Here is a 24,762-nt window from a genome sequence, read left to right on the forward strand (position 1 = left end):
GGGGAACTATCACCAAAATGAGAATTTAAAGGAGACATTTTGTTTAAAAAATAAGAATGTACCAGTGCATTATACTCATTTAGATATAGAAGAATTGTGCTGATTTATTGAATATTTCTGCGAAAACCCTAATAATCCCTCCCTTCTCTTCCATTTCCTGCCCCTGAATTCCCAGGCTGTGCAGGGGGGCCGGCGGCTCTCAGCTCACTGCACTGTAGGACAGGAACCAATCAGCAGCTAGCAAGACCTGATAGGAAACTGAAGCCTGTATTTGCTTGTGTAGTCACAGCCAGGGCTGTGATTGGCTGTCCCCCTTCTACCGAGCTTCTGGCAGGGACCATTAGGACACGCCCACCCCTCATTTGAAACAGACAGGGACCAGAGAACATCTATAGGGAGCTCCAATAAAGGAGATATTTCTTAAGATAATATTAATGTTTAGCAACATGTAAAAGAAACACCATATATTACTTATAATTGCCTACAAAATTAGGGTTTTCATTTACCCTATATATCTCCTTTAATATAAGCTTCATCATACTAAAGACACTTTCTAAATACAATCAATTCAACATTCTGCATTGTTTCTGAAATAATCAAGTTTATATTCAATATCCCTCTCTCAGCATCTGTTTCTCTTCATTCTGTCCTCATGCAGCAGTTGGGTGTCAGATAATCATTGACATTTAGATCCAATATTTCTTACAGGGGGGCTTCTTTTGCCTAGAAGATGTATTAAAATCACCAGACATGTCTCTCTACATGCAGGATTTGTGCAAAAGGCAGTTATTTTGTTTGTACTGGAATCAGTTATTTGAGTGAGCTAACAAAATAACCGCCTTTTGCACAAATTCTGCATGTAGAGAGACAAACAGTACAGAATATTTAACTGATTGTGTTTAAAAAGTGTCTTATTTCAGTATGATGAAGCTTATATTAAATTTATTTTCACAATAGTTCCCCTTTAATCAAATCACCTGAGGCCCCAAGAACATGGTTCAACCTACGACCCCTTGTCACGAGATGCTGAAATTGCAAAGCATTGAATGGTACAGTAATTGATTTGGATATTAATGTTTCCGCATCATGAGACATAGGGATGAAACGGAGCAGCAGGTCACTAATTTGCAGCATATCTTGTAGCTGCATTATCTGCACAATATATTGTATATATAAAGTCTAGAGTGGCCCAACACTGCCTTGAAAGCTCAGTTGTAAAGAAGAATTTCGGACATATTAGAACAGAACTATTGGACAAGTAAAATAACGAGACAGAAATACACTCGGAATTGATTTATTATAGTGATTTGGTGCTGCCGGAAATACAGCGGGTAGAACAGAGCAGTCTGGGATTAATCAGTTACACCGTCTCTTTCATAATCTTGGTCAGTTTCTGGATCTTGGCTTTTGTGGACATGTCAATGTATTTGTCTCCCACGCTGACAATCATTCCTCCGAGGATAGTTGCATCAGTCTTCAAATGGAAAGAAAATACATTAAGAACTTATAAAAAGGGGGGAAAAAAATCAATAAACACAACATAATTAAAACCTTTCCTACCTTTGTCTCCAACTTTAATGTTTCCCCCTTAGCCAGGAAGCCATTGAGAGCAGATTTCAGTTCCGTCAGATTCGCTGCATCCAGGGGCTGGAAAAGAAAACAAGAAATGTAAATACGTCACCAGATTAGATCTGAACAGGGAGGAAGTCCAGAGCATTAATTATTGTTAATTATCTCCCCACCAGCCCAGACTGGCAAACTGTGGATTCTGGCAAGTGCAAGAGGGGCTGCTAAAAGATCTTGTAGACAGTGCTGTTTGGGCCTCTTTGTACTTGAAATGCTGGGCCTCTATTATGCCCCGGCCCTCTATTATGCCCCGGCCCTCTATTATGCCCCGGCCCTGGTCCTCTATTATGCCCCTGCCCTCTATTATGCCCCGGCCCTCTATTATGCCCCGGCCCTCTATTATGCCCTCGCCCTCTATTATGCCCTGGCCCTCTATTATGCCCCGGCCCTCTATTATGCCCCGGCCCTCTATTATGCCCCGGCCCTCTATTATGCCCCGGCCCCGGTCCTCTATTATGCCCCGGCCCAGGCCTATTTTATGCCCTGGCCTATTTTATACCCCAGGCCAGGCCTGATCCCCACTTACTGAAGCAGTAGTGACAGAGCACAGAACTTCCCCCCGGTGTGCGCTCATGATCTTCACGAATGAAGAGATCACATCAGACGTCTGATTCAGGCGACCATTCTCAGCAAGCAAATCTGTTGGGAAAAATAAAGGTCTGATACTGTCTCTGAGACCCAGAGAGATCTTCACACTGTATAATTAGCAGTACAGGTATGGGATCCGTTATCCGGAAACCCATTATCCACAAAGCTCCAAATAACGCAGTCCCATAGACTCCATTATAGTCAAATAATCCAAATTTTTAGAAATGATTTCCTTTTTCTCTGTAATAATAAAACAGTACCTTGTACCTGATCCCAACTAAGATATAAATAATCCTTATTGGAAGCAAAACCAGCCTATTGGGTTTATTTACATGATTTTCTAGTAGACTTAAGTTATGATGATCCAAATTACGGAAAAATCCCAGGTCCGGATAGCAGGTCCCATACCTGTACAATGGATTGGAGGTAAATAAGGCATGGACATTGCTGAAACTGTAGCACAGTCACAGAGGACTATGAATATCTATAATGGTGCCATTGAAAGGTTGAGCCACAAAAAGAGGAGCCTGAAACCTAAAAGTCTGCCTCTAAAGGTGGCCATACTCACACTATACTGTACTAGTTGTGATTTTATTTCCTTACATTTATTTATGCAAATATCATGCTGCTGATATTAGAGGAGCAAACATTCCCCATTCTACAGAAGCTGATGGAACGTGGCACAGTGCAGCCAAACTTGCTGTGAGCGCACCCATACTCACTGACAAAGTTGAGAGTCAGAGGGGAAAACTTCTCCTTTGCCAAGATATCACCGACAGTCTTTTGTTTGAGAGTGCGTTTAATGTGTGGGTTTGTGACCACGAAAGACAACTTGGGATCCTTTAAAAGTGTCTGAAACATATGTAAAAAAATAAATAAATAAAATAAGGTACTGAAAAATCACAATAATTATGCTTTTAACATTCCTGTTTACAAACTGTGCTACGGCACGGCTGAATACTGTACTGATTGCTAATTTGCATATGCAAATTAGGAGTGGGAAGGGGAAACATTTTTTTACTTCTTTCTTTTGTGGCAAAAAGTCTTGCAAACGGTTTCCCTCCCCGTCCCTAATTTGCATATGCAAATTAAGATTCGGATTTGGTTCGGCCGAATCCTGCTTGAAAAGCCTGAATCCTGGCCGAATCCCAGATTTGGTGCATCTCTAGGTAAAACTGAACCCCCTTTGTAAGGTGTGGTACATTAGCACAAGACTCACCGATACTCTAGTCAGATCCTTCTCCACCTGCTCCAGCTTCTTCTCCTTTGTAGCAGCGGAATACAGTGCAGTGGCATAGCGACCCCCCAGCCCATACACCTGAATAGGAGGCTGAAGAGAGAGAGAGATTATCTGTCTGAACTGCTCCAGCGCTTATGCGAAAAAAAACAAAACCCACCCATAATAAACAGAATATTGCCCAGGCACAAACCCCACACTGTATATTTGTGAAGATTCTCATTCATCCAGGTCATGGTATATCTGTAGAAATAAGTCAAATCAACTGGACTTGCGGTGTTTTTTCCTTGAAGACGTTTCACCAGTCATCCAACTGGCTTTCTTAATTCAGAATAACTTGTAAATAGGATCTTTCTTCTGCAATATATCCTCTTGGGACTGTTTGGTAAGAGACAGAGTGGAAAGCTGGAAATAGAGTCTACAGGAAACCTTCCCACACAGACCAGTACCTGCTGTTTGACTCCCACCATCCACTAGATCACAAACTGGGGGTCAGCAAAACGCTACATCACAGAGATCCCCACCAGCACAGAAAGAGAGGGAACATCTCAGAGGAGCCCTGAAGACATGTGGGTATCCAGATTGGGCCTTTGTGAAAACCGGTAGAAAGAGAAGTAATAACACCAAGACTATTGGTGAAGGTGGAAAACAGGACAGGAGAAAGAACTTAGTCCTCCCATATGTAGCTGGGGTGTTTTTAATAAACACCACATCCCTATCTGCTTTAAAGGATAAGTAAACCTTTAAATAAGTGAATGTAAAATTGACGAGGGGGCTATTCTAAGCACTTTTGTAATTTACATTCATTATTTATTTTGTTTGCAGTCCAAGATATTAAAGGATACATGTACTGTTAATATAAATGAATTTTGTTACAACAGCGCCACCTGCTGGTTATTTTCTCACCAGTCTGACCACCAAGTAGTCAAGGAAGTTGTCAGGAGAAAGAAAGAGGCTGCTCTGATGTTCTTCTGCTTAGGAAAAAAATACAAACCTTCCTCAAAGCTTACCTGATTTTAAAGGTTTACTTATCCTGTAAACCCAGCAACACACTGAGGCAGCAAATGGTTCACCCAAAAGACCCAACCCCAAAGCACAAGAAGAGCAACATTGTGTATGCAGTGCAGTGAGGAATGCTCGGATTTATATGTAGGGGAAACCAAACAACCAGCGTATGGCGCATCACAGAAGAGTCAGCTCCTCTGGTCAGAACTCAGCCGTGTCCCTACATCTAAAAGAAAAAGGACACACGTTTGAAGACTGCCAAATCCAGATTCTAGACCGGGAGAGCGATTGGTTCAAAAGAGGTTTTAAAGAAGCCATATGTGTAAAAACTGAAAAACCAAGTTTGAATAGAGGCGACATCTATTGTCTGTCACATACAATGCTGTTTTGGCACCTTTCCCTGAAAGGTTTAATAACACATCAAAGCTCCAATCTTGCGATTACAATCAACACCTAATTTAATGACATCATTGTGGATTATGATAAAGAGATTATGCTGATTGGAGCAACGTTCCAGAGGATATATATTCCCGAAAAAAAGTTCTTTATGTACAAGTTATTCTGAACTGAGAAAGCCAGTTGGACGACTGGTGAAACGTCTTCAAGGAAAAACACGGCAAGTCCAGCTGATTTGACTTATTTCTACATATTTGCAGACTGTACAGGACTATGTATGGATCGCTGTTGATATCACTATTAACAAGTGGATAAGGCTAAATGTTTACCAACCCACACACTGCCCAACTTCTAATTAGGGATGCGCTGAATCCCAGATTTGGTTGGGAATCTGGATAAATTCATGCTATTTTTCACAAGATCCTAAAATTGACCGAATCCAAGAGCCTGGCCGTACTGAATCCGAACCCCTTCTTATTGAACAAAAAAAAAATTAATGTACATATTGGATTTTTCAGCTGGTGTCTCTGCATTTTCCAGCACTGCGGAAGGGTTCGGTATTATGATAATTCTGTAACCCTGGATTCAGGAATATGGCCAAACTCGAAAACACAGGGTTCAGTTTATCTTTACTTCTAAGGTGCATTAATGGGAACCTTGCCAACATTTGGGAATACAGAGGGGAACTAGCACCAGGCAAGGCAGATTATAGGAATTATATCTAGTATAGGTAAATCTAAATTGGAATTATGTTACATAGAGGTGTATATATCCCCTTTAATAACTGGGAATTACCGGTAGTTGTCTTTATATTAAAAGAGATGTGTGTATACGATCTATACTCTCCCATGTTAATCATGCTGAATATGTGCTTGTTCTCTTCTTGTCTGCACCCTGAGATAATAGCAATACGGTTAATTTATAGGACCAGATGCCATACAGCATACCAAGAATACCAGGCATCAGAATCCCATGGAAGCTCATATAAACCACCAGGAGGATCTTGGGAACTGTAGTACAAGTTGATCCAGGGACTGGTCTGATTGAGTCAGGAAGGAATTATTCCCCCTCTGAGGTTAATTGGAGAGGCTTCAGATGTTATATTTTGCCTTCCTCTGGATCAACTGGCAGTTAGGCAGGTTATATATAGACTTAAAAGTTTGAATATGATGGACAAGTGTTTTTTCAACCTAACTTGCTATGTTACCGCGTTACTGTGATACCGCGTTACTGTGATACCGCGTTACTGTGTAGTCCAGCAGCTAGACAGACAAAAGGTATAGATAATAATACACATTAGACTAACCTTGACCAGTTTGGAAATTGGCCGGACTGCACTGGTGCTGAAGGAACGAACCTAAAACCCAGGAAGAAATTGGAATCATTAATAAGAGACATAATAAATACCTGATCATTGTAAGCGCCATTATTACCAGTAGTCAGACACTGCCCAATCACTAATATGGGTCACATAAGTTTTATCCACAACGTACTTGCTGCTTTCAAGGTTAAAACTCCAAAACTTGGTTGCCCTTTTATTGGCCACCAGTGGGATCAACTGACTTTAGCTGGAAAGGGGGAGAGCTACAACATGGAGCTGGTCACTGCTCCTGTGTAAAATGTATAATGAAGCAATAGAATTCTTAATGAAAGTGAGGACCAGTGGCCTCCTGTCTACTGAACAGAGCAGCCAGTGGAAAGTCATTAAAGGAAGAGTAACGTCAAAAACTAAAAGTGCTTTAAAGTAATGAAAATATAATGCAGTGTTGCCCTGCACTGGTAAAACTGATGTGTTTGCTTCAGAAACACTACTATTGTTTATATAAATTAGTTGCTGTGTAGCAATGGGGGCAGCCATTCAAAGGAGAAAAGGCTCAGGTTACACAGCAGATAGCAAATAAGCTCTGTCTGCCTAATGGGGTTATCTGTTATCCATTAGTTATCCTGTGCCATATAGCCGTTTTTCAGTTTCCGCCATTGCTCCACAGCAGCTTGTTTATATGAACTATAGTAGTGTTTCTGAAGCAAACAGATCAGTTTTACCAGTGCAGGGCAACACTACATGATATTTTCATTACTTTAAAACACTTACATTTTTTGGTGTTACTGTTCCTTTAAGTAACACTGTGGTCCCAATAGGTCAGTCAACCTGATCTGCACTTATAGAAACACCTCATTTCTCACTTGCTCCTATGCTATACTCAGTAAGGACCATAGCACATGCAGCCATTTTTGTTTAGTAGCCGGAAAAGGTGCGACCCACAGCAGCAAACTTAGTCCCTTTGTAAAATGTATAATGAAGCAATAGAATTCTTAATGAATCAGATACAAGTTGAGCGTAGGACTGGCCAGATATGGGATGATTTTGACGTAGTTGGCCAGCTTAAATATATTGTAATATATGGACAAACAATCCCTGTTTTGTTTAAAGGGTAAGGCATTTTTTAGTAGCTTAAGGCACAAAATGTCTCAATGTCCTTAAAGGGGAAGGAAACCTAGTTGGCGCAAAAACCCTCCCCCCCCTCTTCCCCCCTGGCCTACCCGTCCCACTGGGCAAATGCCCCTAACTTGTTACTTACCCTTCTGCGCAGGTCCAGTCCAGGGAGTTCACAGACGACATCTTCTTCCACATGATCTTCTTCCTGCCTTGACCGGCGTTTTGGCGCATGCGCAGTAGGAGCATTTCGCCGGTACGGATCTACTGCGCATGCGCCGGTCAAAGCAAGAAGAAGATCGCGTGGAAGAAGATGTCGTCTGTGAACTCCCTGGACTGGACCTGCGCAGAAGGGTAAGTAAAAAGTTAGGGGCATTTGCCCAGCGGGATGGGTAGGCCAGGGGGGAGGAGGGAGGGCGGGCAACACACGGGAGGGGGGAGGGTTTTTGCGCCAACTAGGTTTCCTTCCCCTTTAATATATTGATAATGTGTTGAGTGTCAACTGCAAGGTCAAACATTGGGCCAATAGTATGAAGTATATAAAGAGCAGTTGATCTAATGGCAGTGAGAAGCAATATGCCAATGACCGACCCCTTCTTATAACTGGTAGAAGTGTCCCATGGCAGGTTCATGGCCCTCTTTCAATAACACCGGCCCTGCTCCCAGCGATACACCAGAGACTTCTACACATCCCTGTCACTGTGCAGTTGCCCTTCATGAAACCAACAACACTGAACACTTATACTTACAGACACTTTATACACACACACCCCTCTGCCGACTCCACTGGGGCCACTCACCAACCACCTGCTCTTAAACTACAACTCCCAGCATTCCATGGGGTGTCTCATCAAACACAGCAGGACTTCCAATAAGGGAAAACAAAGGGACAGGTTAGTGGAATAGGCTGAGATCTCCAATATCCCGAGGCAGGTGCAGCAGATGACAGTCAGTGGGCTAAGTTTTGCCCCAGAGGCTCATGGGAAGGACAGATCTCAGTCAACCCCTAAGTGTCCCCATTTTCTATTTCACGGAGTAAATCCACAGCAGTGACCCATAGCAGCCGGGCTATAGGAATGTACCAGTGAGTGGCGAGGGGTGACAGGCGGATATACACCAGCAGCCCATGCTTCTGTCAGACTGCACCCGCCTGGCCCCTATAGGGAACATAAAGCTCAACACTCTCTGCCGCTCCCCCACTGTGCCGGATAGTCACAAACCCACACGCCAACTACATAGTAACAGACGTTTAATCAATCACATAGGTTTTACCTTCACTGAGAAGCTTCCTACCGCTGCCATATTCTCCTCCGGCCGCTGCACTAGGTCAAAGCAAGCGCCTCCCACTGTACAGGTCACGTCTTGCGTAAGCTACGCCTCGCGCTGTTGGAAATGACCCCACCAGAAGGCTTCAATGCGCAGGCGCCAATCGAGCACCGTGCGCGTTGACCTCTGGGTAAAATTAACAGCGCGCGCATGCGCATTTTCTGAAGTGAGCTGCTTTTGAGACGCTTTCTCAGACTGATGCTATGACTAAATATTTGCTCACTGATGCCAATTAGTTAGGGGCCGTACTTTAGTAAATCTAATCTCTAATATTGGACCCTGGGTTGGTGCCATAAAGTTTCCTCAAATGCCCAGTGATTTGTTTGCCCAAAATGTGCCCAAGTGTCAGTTTTCACTCAGTTTTTTGGGTTTCAATCTTTTTATTGATTTCAAACATAAACCAGCTGATTTCTTCCGGCAACTTAATTGCAGGTTACAAAGAGTTAAAACATTTAAACATTTCAGGTGATAATACAAAGTCTGCATTCGCGTGATGTTTCAAACATCAAATAAAACATTCAATAAAAGCAATACAATACATGTTTCTGCTCAAAACCTATACAAAGATTAAGGCACTATAAGAAATTACTAAACCAGGGGTCCCCAACCTTTTTTACTCGTAAGCCACATTTGAATGTAAAAAGAGTTGGAGAGCAACACAAGAGTGAAAAAGTACATGGGGATGTCAAATACTGGCTGTTATTGGCTGTTTATAACAATATAAGTAAATGGAGGGCACACCTAGTTCCAATAAACATAGGCAAATATTAAATATGAGGTGCACAACAAACCATGAGTCGCCCCTACCGAGCGACCAAATATAACAAGTACAGAAAATTGGGTCTGCACACTCAAAAGGAATTTTCGACTCAGGTGGTGAGATTTAAGAATCCCCTTGACAAAGGCTATTTTGCCGAAACGTTGGGGTCATTCTCATTTAGGCAGGTGTATCCGCTACTTGTATTCCCTTGTCTGCCTTTTCTGTACTTAAGGGTGGTATGTATATTATGACAATGTGAAATGTTTTTTGTTCGCTGTGATGATGATGTCATTGTCTGTTTTTATTAAGTAAAGCATATCTTAAATCTCACCACCTGAGTCGAAAATTCCTTTTGAGTGTGCAGACCCAATTTTCTGTACTTGTTATTGGCTGTTTGGTAGCCCCTATATGAACTGGTAGCCTACAGGAGGCTCGATTTGGCAGAACACCTGGTTTTTATACAACCAAAACTTGCCTCCAAGCCTGGAATTCAAAACTAAGCACCTACTTTGAGGCCACTGGGAGCAACATCCAAGGGGTTGGGGAGCAACATGTTGCTGGCGAGCTACTGGTTGGGGACCACTGTACTAAACGATCAATGTGAATGAGTCAACTATTGTGTTTGTAAATAGGAGGAGCTTCTGTCAAAATCCATACAGTTCTTAATGAATTCCCTTTTATTTTCCTCTGGAATGCTCAAATATCTAGACCATATACTTAAGAAACGAATTCGCATTTTTTGATTCAGTTTTTTTTTTTTTTTATACCAGCTACTGCATATTAAATCCATTTAATCATTTATCTAACTCAGGTAGGCACGCTACGATGCGCTGCATTTTCATCCAACAGTCGGAGTAATAGTAGTTCTTACATGCGATTCTCCTTCACTTCCTGTTTCTTCAAAACATCCGACACGACGCATGCGTTTCGTCGCATGGCGACGTGTCAGCAGCCGTCGTATCGTGGAGTTCATCCCTAAAGACTGAGCTAAATTATTTGCATACGTGCGGCTAATAATTGCTAATTAAATGTGCAGGATAGGGATTCTATATGTGGCTGCTGTTACATTGGTGAGGTACCACAGTAAATATACTATGTTAGTCTAATACGGCCCATGGCTGTTTGAAGAGCTGCGCCAGAGCAAGGCCTAGGGTTGCCATCTGTGTGGTTTTTCTAAGGGCCCTTACTCACGGGCTTTTGAAGCTGCGATCCTCTGCGTTCAGCTGCAAGAGTAGACACACTGAATTCTTTTCAATGTGGCTGTACTCACACAGATGCATGTAAGCGCTGAACACAGGTTGGAACGCAGCATGTTCCATTTTACCTGCGTTCAGCGCTTACATGCATCTGTGTGAGTACAGCCACATTGAAAAGAATTCAGTGCGTCTACTCCTGCACTCCCCTGCGGCTGAACAGATAAAACCGGAACGCAGGGGAGCGCAGCTTTAAACGCCCATGAGTAAGGGCCCTACGGCCTGTTTGGGTCTCAAGTTTCTGTTCAGTTTTGAGCCTTGTGAAAACCAAACACTAATCTGGCCAATAAATAATCAAGAGGGTCGGCGCGGGCCTTAAAATGGAAGCCGGAATTGGGAGCATGTTATGGTCGGATTTTAGCCAACCCACACATCACTACTAGGAAGTGCTGAATGGAAAGTGAAAGTAATTGTCTGCCCCACCTCTATGCCTAAGAGGAGGGGCAGACAATATTTGATTGACAGCTGAGATTTTTGAATGTGCTTACAACAGCTATGAATGTTTTAATAAAAAATAGAAATTGGATTTCATGTTTAATTTGCAAAGGACTTTTATTATACAGATTTTTGTGGCTGGGTGACAGGTCCACTTTAAGCAGAAACAGCTGGTGGGCTTGAGTAAGTGATGGATACCTAACGGAGTACAGGGCTGTAGAATAATGTGAAGTTGAAAATCATATTTGTTACTTTAATTGGGTACTGGGTTTATTTCAAAACTCTGTATTTATCCAGTATATGGAAGCTGAAATACAAAAATAACCAGGGAGTTTATTCCCAATAAAAGGGCTGCAGTGAGATTTTTAAAATCATTTTTGATTTTTCATAATTGATTTTTTCATAACCCATTTGTGAGCATTGTTAGATGTTCATACACCCTTTTGATACCAAAAAGTAAACTTTATTCTCTTTAGAATTTGTGCAGTTTCCCAATATGAAGGTGCTCTGGTCCAGTTAGGCCCTAATTAATAAACAATTTAAATATATCTTTGTAGAATTCAACTTTGCAATGTATTGTAAAGTTGAATTTGCTGTGGGGCCCAGTAACATCTAGCCACATTACTGCTGACACAAATAGTTGCCATGTGATATACATTGAAGGCTATGGGGTTGCTGCTGTGGGTCAAATACAAGAGATCCTCTGCACTCAACCCATTATCAAATATATTTAAGACATTGAGACATTTTGTGCATACAGCTACTAAAAAATGCCTTACACTTTAAACAAAACAGGGATTGTTTGTCCATATATTGCAATATATTTAAGCTGGCCACTTACGTCAAAGTCATCCCATATCTGGCCAGTCCTACGCTCAATTTTCATCTGATTCCTTAAGAATTCTATTTTTTCATTATACATTTTACAAAGGGACTAAGTTTGCTGCTGTGGGTCCCACCTTTTCCGGCAACTAAACAAAATTGGCTGCATGTGCTATGGTCCTATGAACAGCACTCAATAGTAAAAATCCAGGTCCCACTGCGACATATTCAGTTACATTGAGTAGGCGAGACAACAGCCTGCCAGAAAGCAGTTCCACCCTAAAGTGCTGACTCTTTCTGAAAGCACATGACCAGGAAAAATGACCTAAGATGGCGCCTACACACCAATATTACAACTAAATAAATACACTCTCTGGTTCAGGAATGAAATTTTATATGGTAGAATGAATTATTTACAGTGTAAACAGTGTCTTTTAGAAATAAAAACACCATAAAAATCATGACAGAATCCCATAAAGTATTTTTTATGTGCCAATGTTATTTTTTCCAATTCTTCAAGCACCTTGATTTTCCCATATCCTACAGCTTCTCAGTTGAATTGGGATCAGGGTTTTCAGTGGCATCGCTGCTCTTTCCTGTGCCCCCTCCATGTCACATTACTGAGACTCTCTCACGCACCCACAAGCGAATAGCATGGTTTCAGGCAGAAGGGAAGGGTGCTGGGGGTCCTTTCTGGGCCCAAAATGAGACAAGCGAGAGATACGAGATGCAAATATCCATTGGACATGGACTCTACATCTTTGGATTTATTGGTATCCTCATTTTGTTGAGACCATGATAAATTTGGTAGAAGATATGTGTTGGATCTGCTCTATTTTGAGGTGCCAGGCTAATGACTTGAGACAGACTGATCTTTAAATAAGTGGTATTTATTTACAAAGGAACTAAAAGGTATAACATAAAAAGGGAACTAACTAACATGGAGGGAGGTAGAAAGGGATAGGGAAGGATGCAATGTAAGGGAGTGGAAAGTGACTAACTAACAAGGGATTTACAATGCTCTTTATATACACATAAGGAAGACCATTCAAACAAGCATACTACACTTTTCCCAGGATAGCCACACCCAAAAGACAGTCCCAGCCAATCAAGTCGATGTCATATGATGAGCCATGGAAACCTCCAAGTCAGTAGTGTCCTGTAGATGGCAGTGTAGATCAACTAATGATGTTTAAGATGTCCTGTGGGTGGCAGTGTTGCACAGACAGTCACTTCCATATCTGACATTTGTTCCCAAGGTCTGAAACCTGTTCTGACACCTTGAGGGTGTAAACACATATCCTTTCATCCTTTGTTGTTGGGATCCTCCCATGCCATTCATTGACTTTGTTGTTTCCTCACCCGAGGCCGGGTCTATGGACTCCTCTCTTTGTCCATGATAGCTGTTCCACATTTATACAACAGTGTTAGGAGATAGATATGAAGGCAATCACCTTTTACGACAGGATAGTCTTTGTTCTGTCAGTCTTTGCGTCTGTGTTTATAGTGTACACTGCCCTGAGCCCAGAGTCACTGTTAATTCTTTACCTCACTTAGTTATGGGATATGAGATATGAGATATTACATTCCCCCATTTGTGTCTGAAGGACACACCATGAAAGCATTGGAAGAACCTCTTCGGACTTGTGGCTATATCGGTGTAACATCCTTGGGCAGGGAACAGACAACATTGCACCATTCACTCTCATTCACACATGATAAGATACAAGGCAATAACATAGGTTGTCAATACCACCAAACACTGCACCTTATATATACATGTACATTCCATGTAGCATAACACCAAATTAAACTCTGTATAATACAGACATTTGTTTGCTAGTCTGCATATTCTTAAATTAATGTTATTTTTATCTGCATAATGCCTTCTAACTTTATATGCAAATGCACTATGTATAACCAACGAAACACATCATTAACTAAAACATAAATAACATACTTATATTGCTATATATATATATATACACATAAACATACTTATTCTAAGAAGAAAGTTGTGCCCTATGTATTCCATTTAACCTGAACAATGTGTGAGTAATGCTGTTCTGAAACCTGTCTTAATAAAATTCAAAAGTTCTAAACACATTTGCCCTTCAAAACATAACCAAACTCAGTTGATCCAGGGCCCACATTTTGTTTTCTATGTAGTTTCATGGATCCTGGAAATAAAAGAGCAAGAGCAGGACCATATGCTTAGCATTATTATCTGTTCAGTACATTCTGTTAAAAAAAATAATATAAAATGATATAAAATGAAAGCTGCAAAAAAACAATAAAAAAAAATTGTAAAAACATTTTCATGTATCTACTGCATCTTTTGATGGGCTTTAGGAAAGAAAAACTATGATCACCCCCCATTTGGTACCGAAAAACGTAGGTACCATTATGCAAGTAGAGAGCAAAAAAAAAAATTGGAAAAAAAATAAATTCAAAATTACACGGTCTGCTATTTTTAGCAGTGTTTTGATAAAACAATGAAGATACTAATACTGTATACAAACTAACACAAAACACTAAACAGAGACAACATGTAAAACAAAGATAAACACATTTACATTTAACAACACAAATACATGAACAAAAACAAATACCTGTGGACAATAAAGTTAATAATATACCAAGGAAACCAGTATTGTGAAGAGATGTTATTGAGTTTAAATATTGTTTTTTAAATTGTTTGCAAACAATTATTTTACTATTGAGCTCATTGATTGTACCACGTGGTTTTAAAAACAGTTATCCAGTTAATCAGGGTTATTTAGTGTAAGACACAAAATCATCAGGTGCTGTGCTCCTTAAAACAAATCTACAACCTGTTGAAAAAAAAATCAATTTTAAAATCACAGTATCTTCTTCATTTTACAGGATAAATGGACAATCGTTCTTCCACTAGTACTCTGAAAAAGAAACATACATATAATTAATATACATAACATTACAAATAACATAGTACATATCCATTATACAGTGGTCATGGCCATATCTAGTTTTAATTCCATCACATTCCTTGTCATTAGAAAACAGGCAAATTTGTGTTTGGTACACCCTGGGCAAACTGTGCTAAATTGGCCATTAGCATTTGCATAGCAATGTGAGACCAACTGCTGTAAAGCCACAGTGGAATGTTCACCCAAGGCATAAAGGGTGGGGCAGTTGTCCCTTCTTTTCCTGTTTTACAGGGAGGTGTGTGAAATTCCCTTTTGGGCTCATTTTGGCTCTCTTTTTGATCTCCTGCACTACTGGAACCTGTGTCTATGTTATCAGAGGAGACAACAGTTTCAGGCTCTGAGGGAGGGCTATGGTCTAGGAGATAATCATTTAGATTTTCCTGTGCATCCCCCTCTTGTCTCTGTATTGAATGGATTGGGTAAGTATCATGCTGATTGGCAGAAGTTCTGCAAAATCGAGCAATATGACCATACTTACCACAACTGTAACATTTCCGTGGAAATCTCCTGCTTTGGTTGTTTTTAGAAGCAACAGAAATATGTCTCTGGAATTCAAAAGACTCCTGAGACCAATCCCTAAGTGTATTTATAAAATTGTTGTATGAGGTGGCGTACCTAAGGGCAGTTCTTGTGTTGTAATCAACATTACATTTATTTGCCATTGAGTAGAGGAAATTGGGCTCATCTGGCAACATATCAGGGCAGTTGAATACAACTTTATATAGGGAGAGATAATCAGTGCAAAATAACATTGGATCATCTCCTTTCCTATACCTTGCATTCTCCAATGCATTTGTACCTCTTATATCACGCCCACCCAAAATCCTTTGCAACTCTCTTAACCTTTCAGTGGTACCTCCCCAATTTTCATTGATATTGGACAATGTCCCAATGTGCTTACCAACCGGAGGCCTAAGTTCTGCAGCCAACTGATATGGGAGCCATGCTCTAAGCAAGGCACATGCATCTTTATTTCCAAGGTTATATTGTTTGACCACGGCTTCCAATTTATTGGAAAGGCTAATAGGGGATAAATTAGTGTCAAACGTTCCCAATATCTGGGTCAAACTTATAACCTCTTGTATTTTCAGTGCTGCTGAGTTTGAATGAATATTATTATCAGTTGACACATATGTATTATTGATCCGTTGTCTAGCACATTCTGATTGGGGGCTAAAGAGAGTTGGACTAGGTAATGTTTGTGGTCTTATACCTTGTTCTCCATCTTTTATCTCTTGCTCAGTAACAGGGCAGACACTTACTGGGACATTTAGTTCATATCCAGCCTTGCTTTCTAAAGATATCACCTCTTGTTCTCTGAGCCTGCACCTCTCCTCACAATCCTTCAACTTTTCTTCTAACAAATCATTCTGTTTAGCTAACAGTTCTACCTTCTCCCTCAGTTCTTCTAATTCTGAAATATTCTCTTCTGAAGTGCTAGCTGCTACAATAAGTGACTCACCAAACTTTTCCAAGTCTTCTCTAAACTGGACCTTCTCATTTCTCCACTGTTCTGCCTTATTCTCAGCAATAACTTTCATCTTTAATAATGCTAATATTTCATTGGCCATTTTAATTTTCTTTACCATTTTTGCAAGATGATTACATTTTACTTTATTGTTGTAACTTTGACACTGTGTCAGTAGACTTTTAAACTGATGTGTCAAAGACTCATCTGCACATGAATTGTAATCAGCTGAAGCATATTTGTTTACATATCTTTCAACAAATTCCATGTTTACAACAAACAATACACACTACAAACAATTACTTACACACTACAAAACACTAAACTTAACAACAAACTATACCTTAGTTTCTACACAATAACTGACCTTACTACCTTACTTAAAGTGTTCCTTAACTTCTTTCCACTAAAAAAAACAGAAACGTTTCTAATACAGTAACTTCAGTTAAAATTAGATAAAAGAAACATATACTTACCTGTGTTAGGCTCCAGGCTTTCTTTTCTGGTCAGACCTTTAACGCGTCAGTCTCAGGCTTCTCAAATCTTCTCAGCCAAGCAGATTCCTTTTCCTTACGATGATGGGTTTAGTTGAAATCGTCAAATCTGGGGTGCCAATATGTTGGATCTGCTCTATTTTGAGGTGCCAGGCTAATGACTTGAGACAGACTGATCTTTAAATAAGTGGTATTTATTTACAAAGGAACTAAAAGGTATAACATAAAAAGGGAACTAACTAACATGGAGGGAGGTAGAAAGGGATAGGGAAGGATGCAATGTAAGGGAGTGGAAAGTGACTAACTAACAAGGGATTTACAATGCTCTTTATATACACATAAGGAAGACCATTCAAACAAGCATACTACACTTTTCCCAGGATAGCCACACCCAAAAGACAGTCCCAGCCAATCAAGTCGATGTCATATGATGAGCCATGGAAACCTCCAAGTCAGTAGTGTCCTGTAGATGGCAGTGTAGATCAACTAATGATGTTTAAGATGTCCTGTGGGTGGCAGTGTTGCACAGACAGTCACTTCCATATCTGACATTTGTTCCCAAGGTCTGAAACCTGTTCTGACACCTTGAGGGTGTAAACACATATCCTTTCATCCTTTGTTGTTGGGATCCTCCCATGCCATTCATTGACTTTGTTGTTTCCTCACCCGAGGCCGGGTCTATGGACTCCTCTCTTTGTCCATGATAGCTGTTCCACATTTATACAACAGTGTTAGGAGATAGATATGAAGGCAATCACCTTTTACGACAGGATAGTCTTTGTTCTGTCAGTCTTTGCGTCTGTGTTTATAGTGTACACTGCCCTGAGCCCAGAGTCACTGTTAATTCTTTACCTCACTTAGTTATGGGATATGAGATATGAGATATTACAATATGCCTAATGATATTGATTACACCCTTCCCAAGCACAAGACATTCACAAGCACCAAGGTTCATTACCAGAGCAAGGATACAGGGTTAGATCAGGCGGCTAGTATACTGATGACACCCCCCAACTCACCTCACTTGTATCAAACACGGAACTCACATTAAGGGTAAGGACACACTGGACGATTTGTCGCCAACGTTTTAAAAAAGTAAATCGCGGCGACAAGACGATCGTCTTTTTTGAACAGACGATTCACAGCGACTATTGGCACAGAGCGACTTGTATCCCATTACTCTGTGCGGTACGTGCTCCACCCAAACCGGAAACGGTTTGTGCTTCCCGCTGTAACCTGGCGTCTTTACGTGCTTGCGTTCTTGCGTCATTGCGTTCTTGCGTTCGCATTGTAATTTGAATACAATTGCTGCTACTTATCTGTATGTGTGTGCGTGTCTAGGAGATTTCAGTGCTTTTCTAAGTACATGCTATTTCTGATAAATCGCTCGGAAAAGGGTCTCAGTGCGTTTTGGAGCTACAGGCGATTCACAAACACGCTGTGGGCACAGGAGCTGGCGTCTTTCATTTGGTTTTGTTCAGAGACAAAACGAGCGATATGTCGCCGCGATTTGCTTTTTAAAAACGTTGGCGACAAATAGTCCAGTGTGTCCTTACCCTAAGAGAGATTTGTTTGATAGATACTATGTAGAGTGACTCATAACAAATCAACTGCACAATTTCCTGAACGCTTTCAATTTACATTCGGACTATCATGAATTTAAAACAACGCCATCTACAGTTCAGTTTGGCCAATAGGTTAGTCTGGTTGGCATCTGGTTGTGTCAATATTGATGGAGTTTGATCAAACTGTCCCTCAGAAATGTTTACTTTATTGTGCCTAAGAGCAAGCCACAGAAATAGGTCAAAAGCATAAAGGGGTATCAGCTGTATCAGATCCCTAGTCCTAGTAATGGAAGCCCATTACGTGTGCATGTTGGTATGTATTTTCAGAGGGGCAAATTGTGGCATGTTTACCTATCCTAATAAATTAACTTGATGTAGAGACAACCATCAAGATTGCCCGATTGCAGACAGTTTGTGGGTAATAAAATACAAAAATAAAATGGATGAAATAAATCCCCCACCTCCCCAAGGATAATTCTGATGTTTTTCTACCTGACCTGGTTTATCCATCACCAGAGCAACGTCAACTGTCTGTGGTCCCCAGGTTGGAAGGTAAGTTAACCCACAGCAGTAGGTCTGGGTCACAAACAGGTCTGTCCAGCTGGTCCTGTTCAGGACTCTTAACTTGGACATGGACAGTTTTTCCTGAATCAACTATGTATGTCTTAGTTCCCTTGTAGAATTAGTAGCAATGAGCATGGGCTTTCAGTTTTAAGAGTCATAAATGTTGGCTACAGAATCTGTTAAATATATAATGCAAAATAAAGAATGATAGAGACCTTTAGTGACAAAAATAAGGTAATACATTACTCATATTTCTCTATATTCATGCTGTTTGAAAAAGGTATTATATCATATTAATTAGGGATGCACTGAATTCGGCCTTTACAGTCTGTCATTAAGGATTGAATTCGGCCAGGCAAGTGGGTTGGATACCTGAGTCAATCAAAATCCCAAGTGCACTTTTAAGCGGTCAAGTTTTATTATGTACAAAGCAAACTAAACATTAAAATGGTATAAATATATAATTTAAAAGTATCATATTTTTCCATCCATCACAGCACGCTTCCAGGAACTCGGCTCATCCTTGCATGTATAAGAAGACCTGGAAGAGAAGAGAGCACCGCATTTTATTGGCTGGCTCCTCTGTATGTAATAAAAACTTTGAAGTGGGTGGGACTAGAACTCACAAGTAGCCAATTAGAGCATTAGAATGATTAAAGTACTAGACATCTTGGTGCTGAATCTGAAAATAAGTCTGCAGTGCCAACCCCCTAGACCAGATTTCCTGAACTTTGTACTTTATCCAAAGAGATGAATTTCTGCTCCAAGAAAGCCGAACCACTGGAAGTCAGGTTGCTGCTTGCTATTCCCTAGAACTGCCTGAAGTGCTTTGTAGGTAGCAGAGAAGTAATGTTCTGGCTACTGTAGCATCCCCAACTATTGACAAAACCAAGATGTTGGAGTTATTGCATTAGTTACAAACCGCACCAGGGGGAATAGAAAAGGGGGCCAAACATGCAACCCAGTTACTGGAATGGGAGAGCAGGGCACTAAGCGCTGGCACACATTAAGGATACCCTTCTCTGGAAGTCTACAGGGGAAGGAACAGATTGCAGGTCAGGGATCCAAGAGACTTGGGGAAAGAAGTCGGCAGCCCCACCTCTCCGATCACTCCAGGGGATGCCCCTCTCCTGAAGTCCTCAGGGGGAAGAATTTGCTGTGGGAGCCAAGAGCAAAGTTCCAGGAGCCTTGGGGAGAGGCTATGGCATCTGGGTCTGTTTCCACCAAGTGATGCTCCTTTGGTAAGTCCCCAGGAGAAGTAAACGGCTGCCGGAACCCAGTGCAGGAATCCATGAGCCTAGGGGAGGGAAGTTGTCAGCCAGCCCCCTCTCTGGAATTCCCCAGGAGGAGATTTACCAGTGATTTTGCCACCATGTGATTTGCAGCTCACCTGACCAGGGGGAGCACAAGAAAGGGACAGACCATTACCATTAAAGTCAATGAAGGGCAATTCCTAGAGTTTTTTTGCCAACCAAATGTCTCCATGTGAGATTGCCCCAACAGCAAAAGCGCACAGGGTATATTTATGTGGCAATAACACTATACCCCGTGAACGGTCTCATCGTCCATTATGAGCTCTGTGGTTATGGCACAAGCAATTCATTATTCACTGAAACTGTATATGATACAATAATCACCAGCAGCATCCGCAACCAGTTTATTTTCTGCATTTAGGGGGAACCCATTTTAGTTGCACATCTGTAAACAGCATGCTGGTATAGGCAACCAGCTGAAGCGAGTTATGTGCCCACAGTCAGTCTGTTGCAGCACCCACACCTCCATAGCTAGGCTCAGTCGAATAAACACAACCCCTGTCCGTTTTATTTGATGTATTTTTACACAGTGACCTCTGCAGGGTATCTATGCAATGAAATTCTCATTCTAATATATAGCAGCCAATGGAGCCGCAGCACAATAATGGACAAACATGAAAGGGCCAGAGCCAATACCTCAGTCTTCTTTCTTGTCCATTTCCTCCTTCTCAGCTGCCATTTTCAGCTTTGCTTCCCGCTCCAGCTTTAACTGTGCTTCAATCTTCTTACTCTGGTAAATCTTAACCCCAGCAAACGCCAGGCATATCAGGATGGTTTTTGCTGCTAGAATGTATAGGAGCAGAGGAAAATTCTCCAACACCTGCAAGCAAAATGAAGATGGAATGGTTATTTCCTTACGTTCCAATCTTGGGGTTGTTACCGTAAGGGGCAGGACCTACACACTCGCCTCCATGGGGTTTGGGGTGAAAATGCCACATAAAAGGGAAACAATGAAGCTGGGAAAAAATGGTATGCATTGGGTTACTGGGCACGGCTTTCTCCATCTGAGCTGAGCTATTCTCCCCATGCAAAGTGGATTAGTGGGCAACGCTGTTGCCTTGTAGAACTGGGGTCAGGAACTAGAAGATCTACTATTATGTCCATAATTAACATTTTTCTCCTGTCACTATAGACCACTCTCTTTCCCGTAACCCCTTTCTCACCTCTTAAAGAACAAAGCCTGCCCACCCTTAAAGGAGAACTAAACCTTAAAACTGAATATGGCTAAAAATGGCATATTTTATTCACTGAACTTATTGCACTAGCCTAAAGTTTCAGCTTGTCAATAGCAGCAATGATCCAGGAATTAAAACTTGTCACAGGGGGTCACCATCTTGGAAAGTGTCTGTGACACTCACATGCTCAGTGGGCTCTGAGCAGCTGTTGAGAAGCTAAGCTTAGGGGCCGTCACTAATTATCCAGCAGAAAACGAGGTTGGCCTGTAATATAAGCTGATGCTACAGGGCTGATTATTAAATTCTGATGCTAATTGCACTGGTTTCTGTGCTGCCATGTTGTTATTATCTGTATTAATTACTAATCAGCCTTATATTGTGACATTTCTATTCTATGTGTACTGTATATTGTGAGTGGGTCCCTAAGCTCAGTAAGTGACAGCAGCACAGAGCATGTGCAGTGAATCAGCAGAAAAGAAGATGGGGAGCTACGGGGGCATCTTTGGAGACGCAGATCTTTACTGCTAAAAGGCTGTGGTTGCCTTGGGCTTGTACAGAAGCTCAAAACAGAACATTTCTAGCTACCTCTTTAGTTAAGCTTTAGTTCTCCTTTAAACCACATTGTTGCCTGCCCCTAAAAATTTCCCTGGCTAGAGTCCTGCACAGTTCCGGACAAACAGACCCATGCTCTACCCGCACCAGCTATGCACCTCCCAGACCTGCTATCCAATCTATGTGGATAACTTTTTTCCTTGACCAGGGAACCCTGCAGTGATGTCACTGTGAGCTAGAAGTGATGTCACTTTGAAGGTGAATCAACCTAGTCAAGGGTCCCTTTTTCTTCAGGAAGGTGTCTGTACTCTTATGGGGTACCTGTAGAGCACCTACACACATTTCTCTCTGAAACTCGACCACTTTGAGGATATTCTGTGGGAACCCAACCTGATTAAAGGCCGATCAGTAGCAGTTCCATTGTATTTATATATTTTTACTTAGCCTTGGAGTGCTCCCACAACCCCCCTTTTTTGCATTTCTCTCATTCAGGGTATAGGTTAGCGCTCATCCACTTCAGGCCCAAACAAACAGAACAATAGAAGGCAGCCAAGAACATGTATGGCCAGTGGAAGTTTGTTAAGCCCAGTTGGTCAGATGCCATAAAGGATTGGCTGCTGTATGGTCATGTTAATGGGATTGTTCATCTGTGAGTAATCATTTAGTATGATGTAAATGGGAGTCAGAAGGCAAATAATTATAAAAAAACTACAAAAAAAAAATAATGAAGACAAATTGAAAAGTTGCTTAGACTTGGCGATTCTATCACATACTAAAAGTTAACTGAAATGTGAGCCAGACCTTTAAGCGGCGGAAAGGCAAGCTTACCCAAGCAGGGTCCAGATGCTCACTTGGCCTCTCCTTACAGTCAGATGCACATGGGCCGGTATATGAGGCACAAACATTGGCCTCCTGATTGGACAGGGACTTGTGGCTCCAATATCAGCTGGAAGTCTCATTAAATCCCACCATGCCATGCGGCTCAGACAGGTCCGGACTGGGAATTAAAATAGGCCCTGGCATTTCAGGTACACAGAGGCCCAATCAGCCCAAAAGGAGGCCCAAACAGCCCCCATCAACCCACTAAATACTGACTTTCTATGGGACATTATAGCAGCCCCTCTGGCATTTGCCAGAACCCACAGATTACCAGTCCGGGCCTGGGCTCAGATCTAATGACCGACAAGGGTCTAAAGTTGGCCATACATGCACCGATGAGATTGTACAAAATGACATTTTCGTACAATAGTCGATGTGTTTGGCAGGAGATGAGACGACCGATATCGGCAAAAGACTTGGATATCTGTCGGCTTGTTGATCGGCCCAGGTGGAAAATTTTTGATCGGGCACCTTTGAAGCCACCAAACATCGGCCAATATAAGTGCTGAATCAGATACCGGTAGAATTCTATTGTTTCTATCTCTATATCGGACGATTCAGCTCTACACGTGTGTATTGAAACAAATTATCTTTCCAGGAAAGATTGTAATTGTTATGTCTATGGTCACCTCAAATAACTGGATTTGGCCAGACACTTGCTGAGCCATTATGTACTGAGCGCCAGAGGCTGCCCTTGATTAGTCCATATACAGCCCAGTCCTTTAGGGCAGGGTCAGAGAGGAGGGGCCCCTGTCTTAGGGTTGCCACGTCACTCCTTTAAAGGAGAAGGTAAGGCTAAAACTAAGTAAGCTTTATAAGAAAGGTCTATATAAATACACCAGTAAACCCTCAAAGTAATGCTGCTCTGAGTCCTCTGTTAAAAGAAACACCACATTTCTTTCCTGCTATTGTGTACTCATGGGCTTCTGTATCAGACTTCCTGTTTTCATCTTAAACCTCCTTGCCCCAGGCGTGAGCATGCTCAGTTTGCTCCTCCCCTCCCTGCTGTAATCTCAGCCAAGAGCTACAAGTGAGCAGGGAGAGACTCAGGCAGGAAGTGATGTCACACCAAGCTAATATGGCAGCTGCTATCCTAAACAAACAAGAGAGCTTCTAGAGCAGTTTACTCAGGTATGGTAAAGCATTCTGCATAATAAATATAACATTCTATCTTGCACTATTGCAGCTAATCTGTTGCCAATAAAATGCCTCCGTAGCTTTCCTTCTCCTTTAAAACAGATCACATATGGAATCCACAGTTTACATGGCTAATTAGAAATTAATTTAGAGGCATGCTGCAGACTGAACTGATTTACGTGCAGCCATACAACTTAATGAGTTGCTAAGTAGTCGCGCAGGCTGTGGATCCTATAGGTGAGTGAGGTGACAACCCTGCCCTGGCTATGTAAGCGATTGGGCCCTTGGGCGCGCTATTCACAGCTGAACGTGTTACACTGGGATTCCCTACATTAACCCTGCCTTTTCCCCAGCACCACGTGACCGGCCCACACTTCCCGTTTCTTACTCACATTCCAATTAATCTCCGGCATCTTCGTCACTTCACTACCCAGCAGCTCCCGGCACCGAGCTGTAAACTGGCGGGGCGGGACTTTCGCTACTAGGGTTTCTGGGACGAAACAGAATTCTACCAATGGCAAAGCTCTTGGCATGTTATCACCCAATCAGGCTTTCGGGGCGGTCCGTACAAAATGTCTTGAAGGTGCGACTTGATTCCAGAAGTGTTTGAGGGTTGGTGGGATTGACAGGAGCAGGTGATGTGGTCCCGGGCTCCATGTGCAACACTAGGGGGGCTAACTGGGGAGACATAGCGACGTTAAAGTTGCATTGCCATTGGGATCCATTCGTTTCCTACACTGCCTTACTCATAGGTTGCCCTTATT

General features: G+C 41.8%; 3 protein-coding genes and 1 long non-coding RNA gene across 6 annotated transcripts; all 4 read right to left on the bottom strand.

Annotated features, from left to right (window-relative positions):
• Window positions 1-1,278: 1,278 nt before the first annotated feature.
• Window positions 1,279-8,709, bottom strand: atp5po.S (ATP synthase peripheral stalk subunit OSCP S homeolog). The gene is made up of 7 exons (XM_018248893.2): window positions 8,559-8,709; window positions 6,159-6,209; window positions 3,434-3,544; window positions 2,937-3,066; window positions 2,153-2,265; window positions 1,561-1,647; window positions 1,279-1,474 (listed from the first exon to the last, which is right to left on the bottom strand). The coding sequence occupies exons 1-7, from the start codon at window positions 8,586-8,588 to the stop codon at window positions 1,361-1,363; spliced, it is 636 nt and encodes a 211-aa protein (XP_018104382.1). The 5' UTR covers window positions 8,589-8,709; the 3' UTR covers window positions 1,279-1,360.
• Window positions 8,710-12,890: 4,181 nt separating this feature from the next.
• LOC121400410 lies at window positions 12,891-17,978 on the bottom strand. The gene is made up of 2 exons (XR_005965725.1): window positions 16,796-17,978; window positions 12,891-14,800 (listed from the first exon to the last, which is right to left on the bottom strand). It is a non-coding gene; the product is annotated as an uncharacterized LOC121400410 (long non-coding RNA).
• Window positions 14,534-16,627, bottom strand: LOC121400409 (posterior protein-like). The gene has a single exon (XM_041583426.1). The coding sequence runs from the start codon at window positions 16,585-16,587 to the stop codon at window positions 14,917-14,919; it is 1,671 nt and encodes a 556-aa protein (XP_041439360.1). The 5' UTR covers window positions 16,588-16,627; the 3' UTR covers window positions 14,534-14,916.
• Window positions 17,979-19,338: 1,360 nt separating the features above from the next.
• Window positions 19,339-24,546, bottom strand: smim11a.S (small integral membrane protein 11A S homeolog). 3 transcript variants are annotated; one of them, XR_001934597.2, is made up of 4 exons: window positions 24,391-24,546; window positions 20,892-21,075; window positions 20,042-20,239; window positions 19,339-19,483 (listed from the first exon to the last, which is right to left on the bottom strand). XR_001934597.2 is itself a non-coding variant. In XM_018248894.2 (3 exons), the coding sequence occupies exons 1-2, from the start codon at window positions 24,529-24,531 to the stop codon at window positions 20,893-20,895; spliced, it is 324 nt and encodes a 107-aa protein (XP_018104383.1). In that variant the 5' UTR covers window positions 24,532-24,546; the 3' UTR covers window positions 19,339-19,483; window position 20,892. The 3 variants fall into 3 exon arrangements, 1 of the variants encoding a protein (XP_018104383.1); XR_005965726.1 differs by having other exon boundaries at window positions 20,042-20,332; XM_018248894.2 differs by lacking the exon at window positions 20,042-20,239.
• Window positions 24,547-24,762: the final 216 nt, after the last annotated feature.

Source organism: Xenopus laevis, chromosome 2S, assembly GCF_017654675.1.
Source record: "Xenopus laevis strain J_2021 chromosome 2S, Xenopus_laevis_v10.1, whole genome shotgun sequence".
In the NCBI taxonomy this organism is placed as follows: Eukaryota; Metazoa; Chordata; class Amphibia; order Anura; family Pipidae; genus Xenopus; species Xenopus laevis.

Coding starts and splice junctions, on each gene's coding strand:
- atp5po.S (XM_018248893.2), bottom strand. CDS start 8,588: ATGGCAGCGGTAGGAAGCTTCTCAGTGAAG. Junction 6,210..8,558: donor TAGGAAGCTTCTCAGTGAAG/GTAAAACCTATG, acceptor CCTGGGTTTTAG/GTTCGTTCCTTCAGCACCAG. Junction 3,067..3,433: donor AGGATCTGACTAGAGTATCG/GTGAGTCTTGTG, acceptor CATATGTTTCAG/ACACTTTTAAAGGATCCCAA.
- LOC121400409 (XM_041583426.1), bottom strand. CDS start 16,587: ATGGAATTTGTTGAAAGATATGTAAACAAATATGCTTCAGCTGATTAC.
- smim11a.S (XM_018248894.2), bottom strand. CDS start 24,531: ATGCCAAGAGCTTTGCCATTGGTAGAATTCTGTTTCGTCCCAGAAACC. Junction 21,076..24,390: donor TGCCGGAGATTAATTGGAAT/GTGAGTAAGAAA, acceptor TTTTGCTTGCAG/GTGTTGGAGAATTTTCCTCT.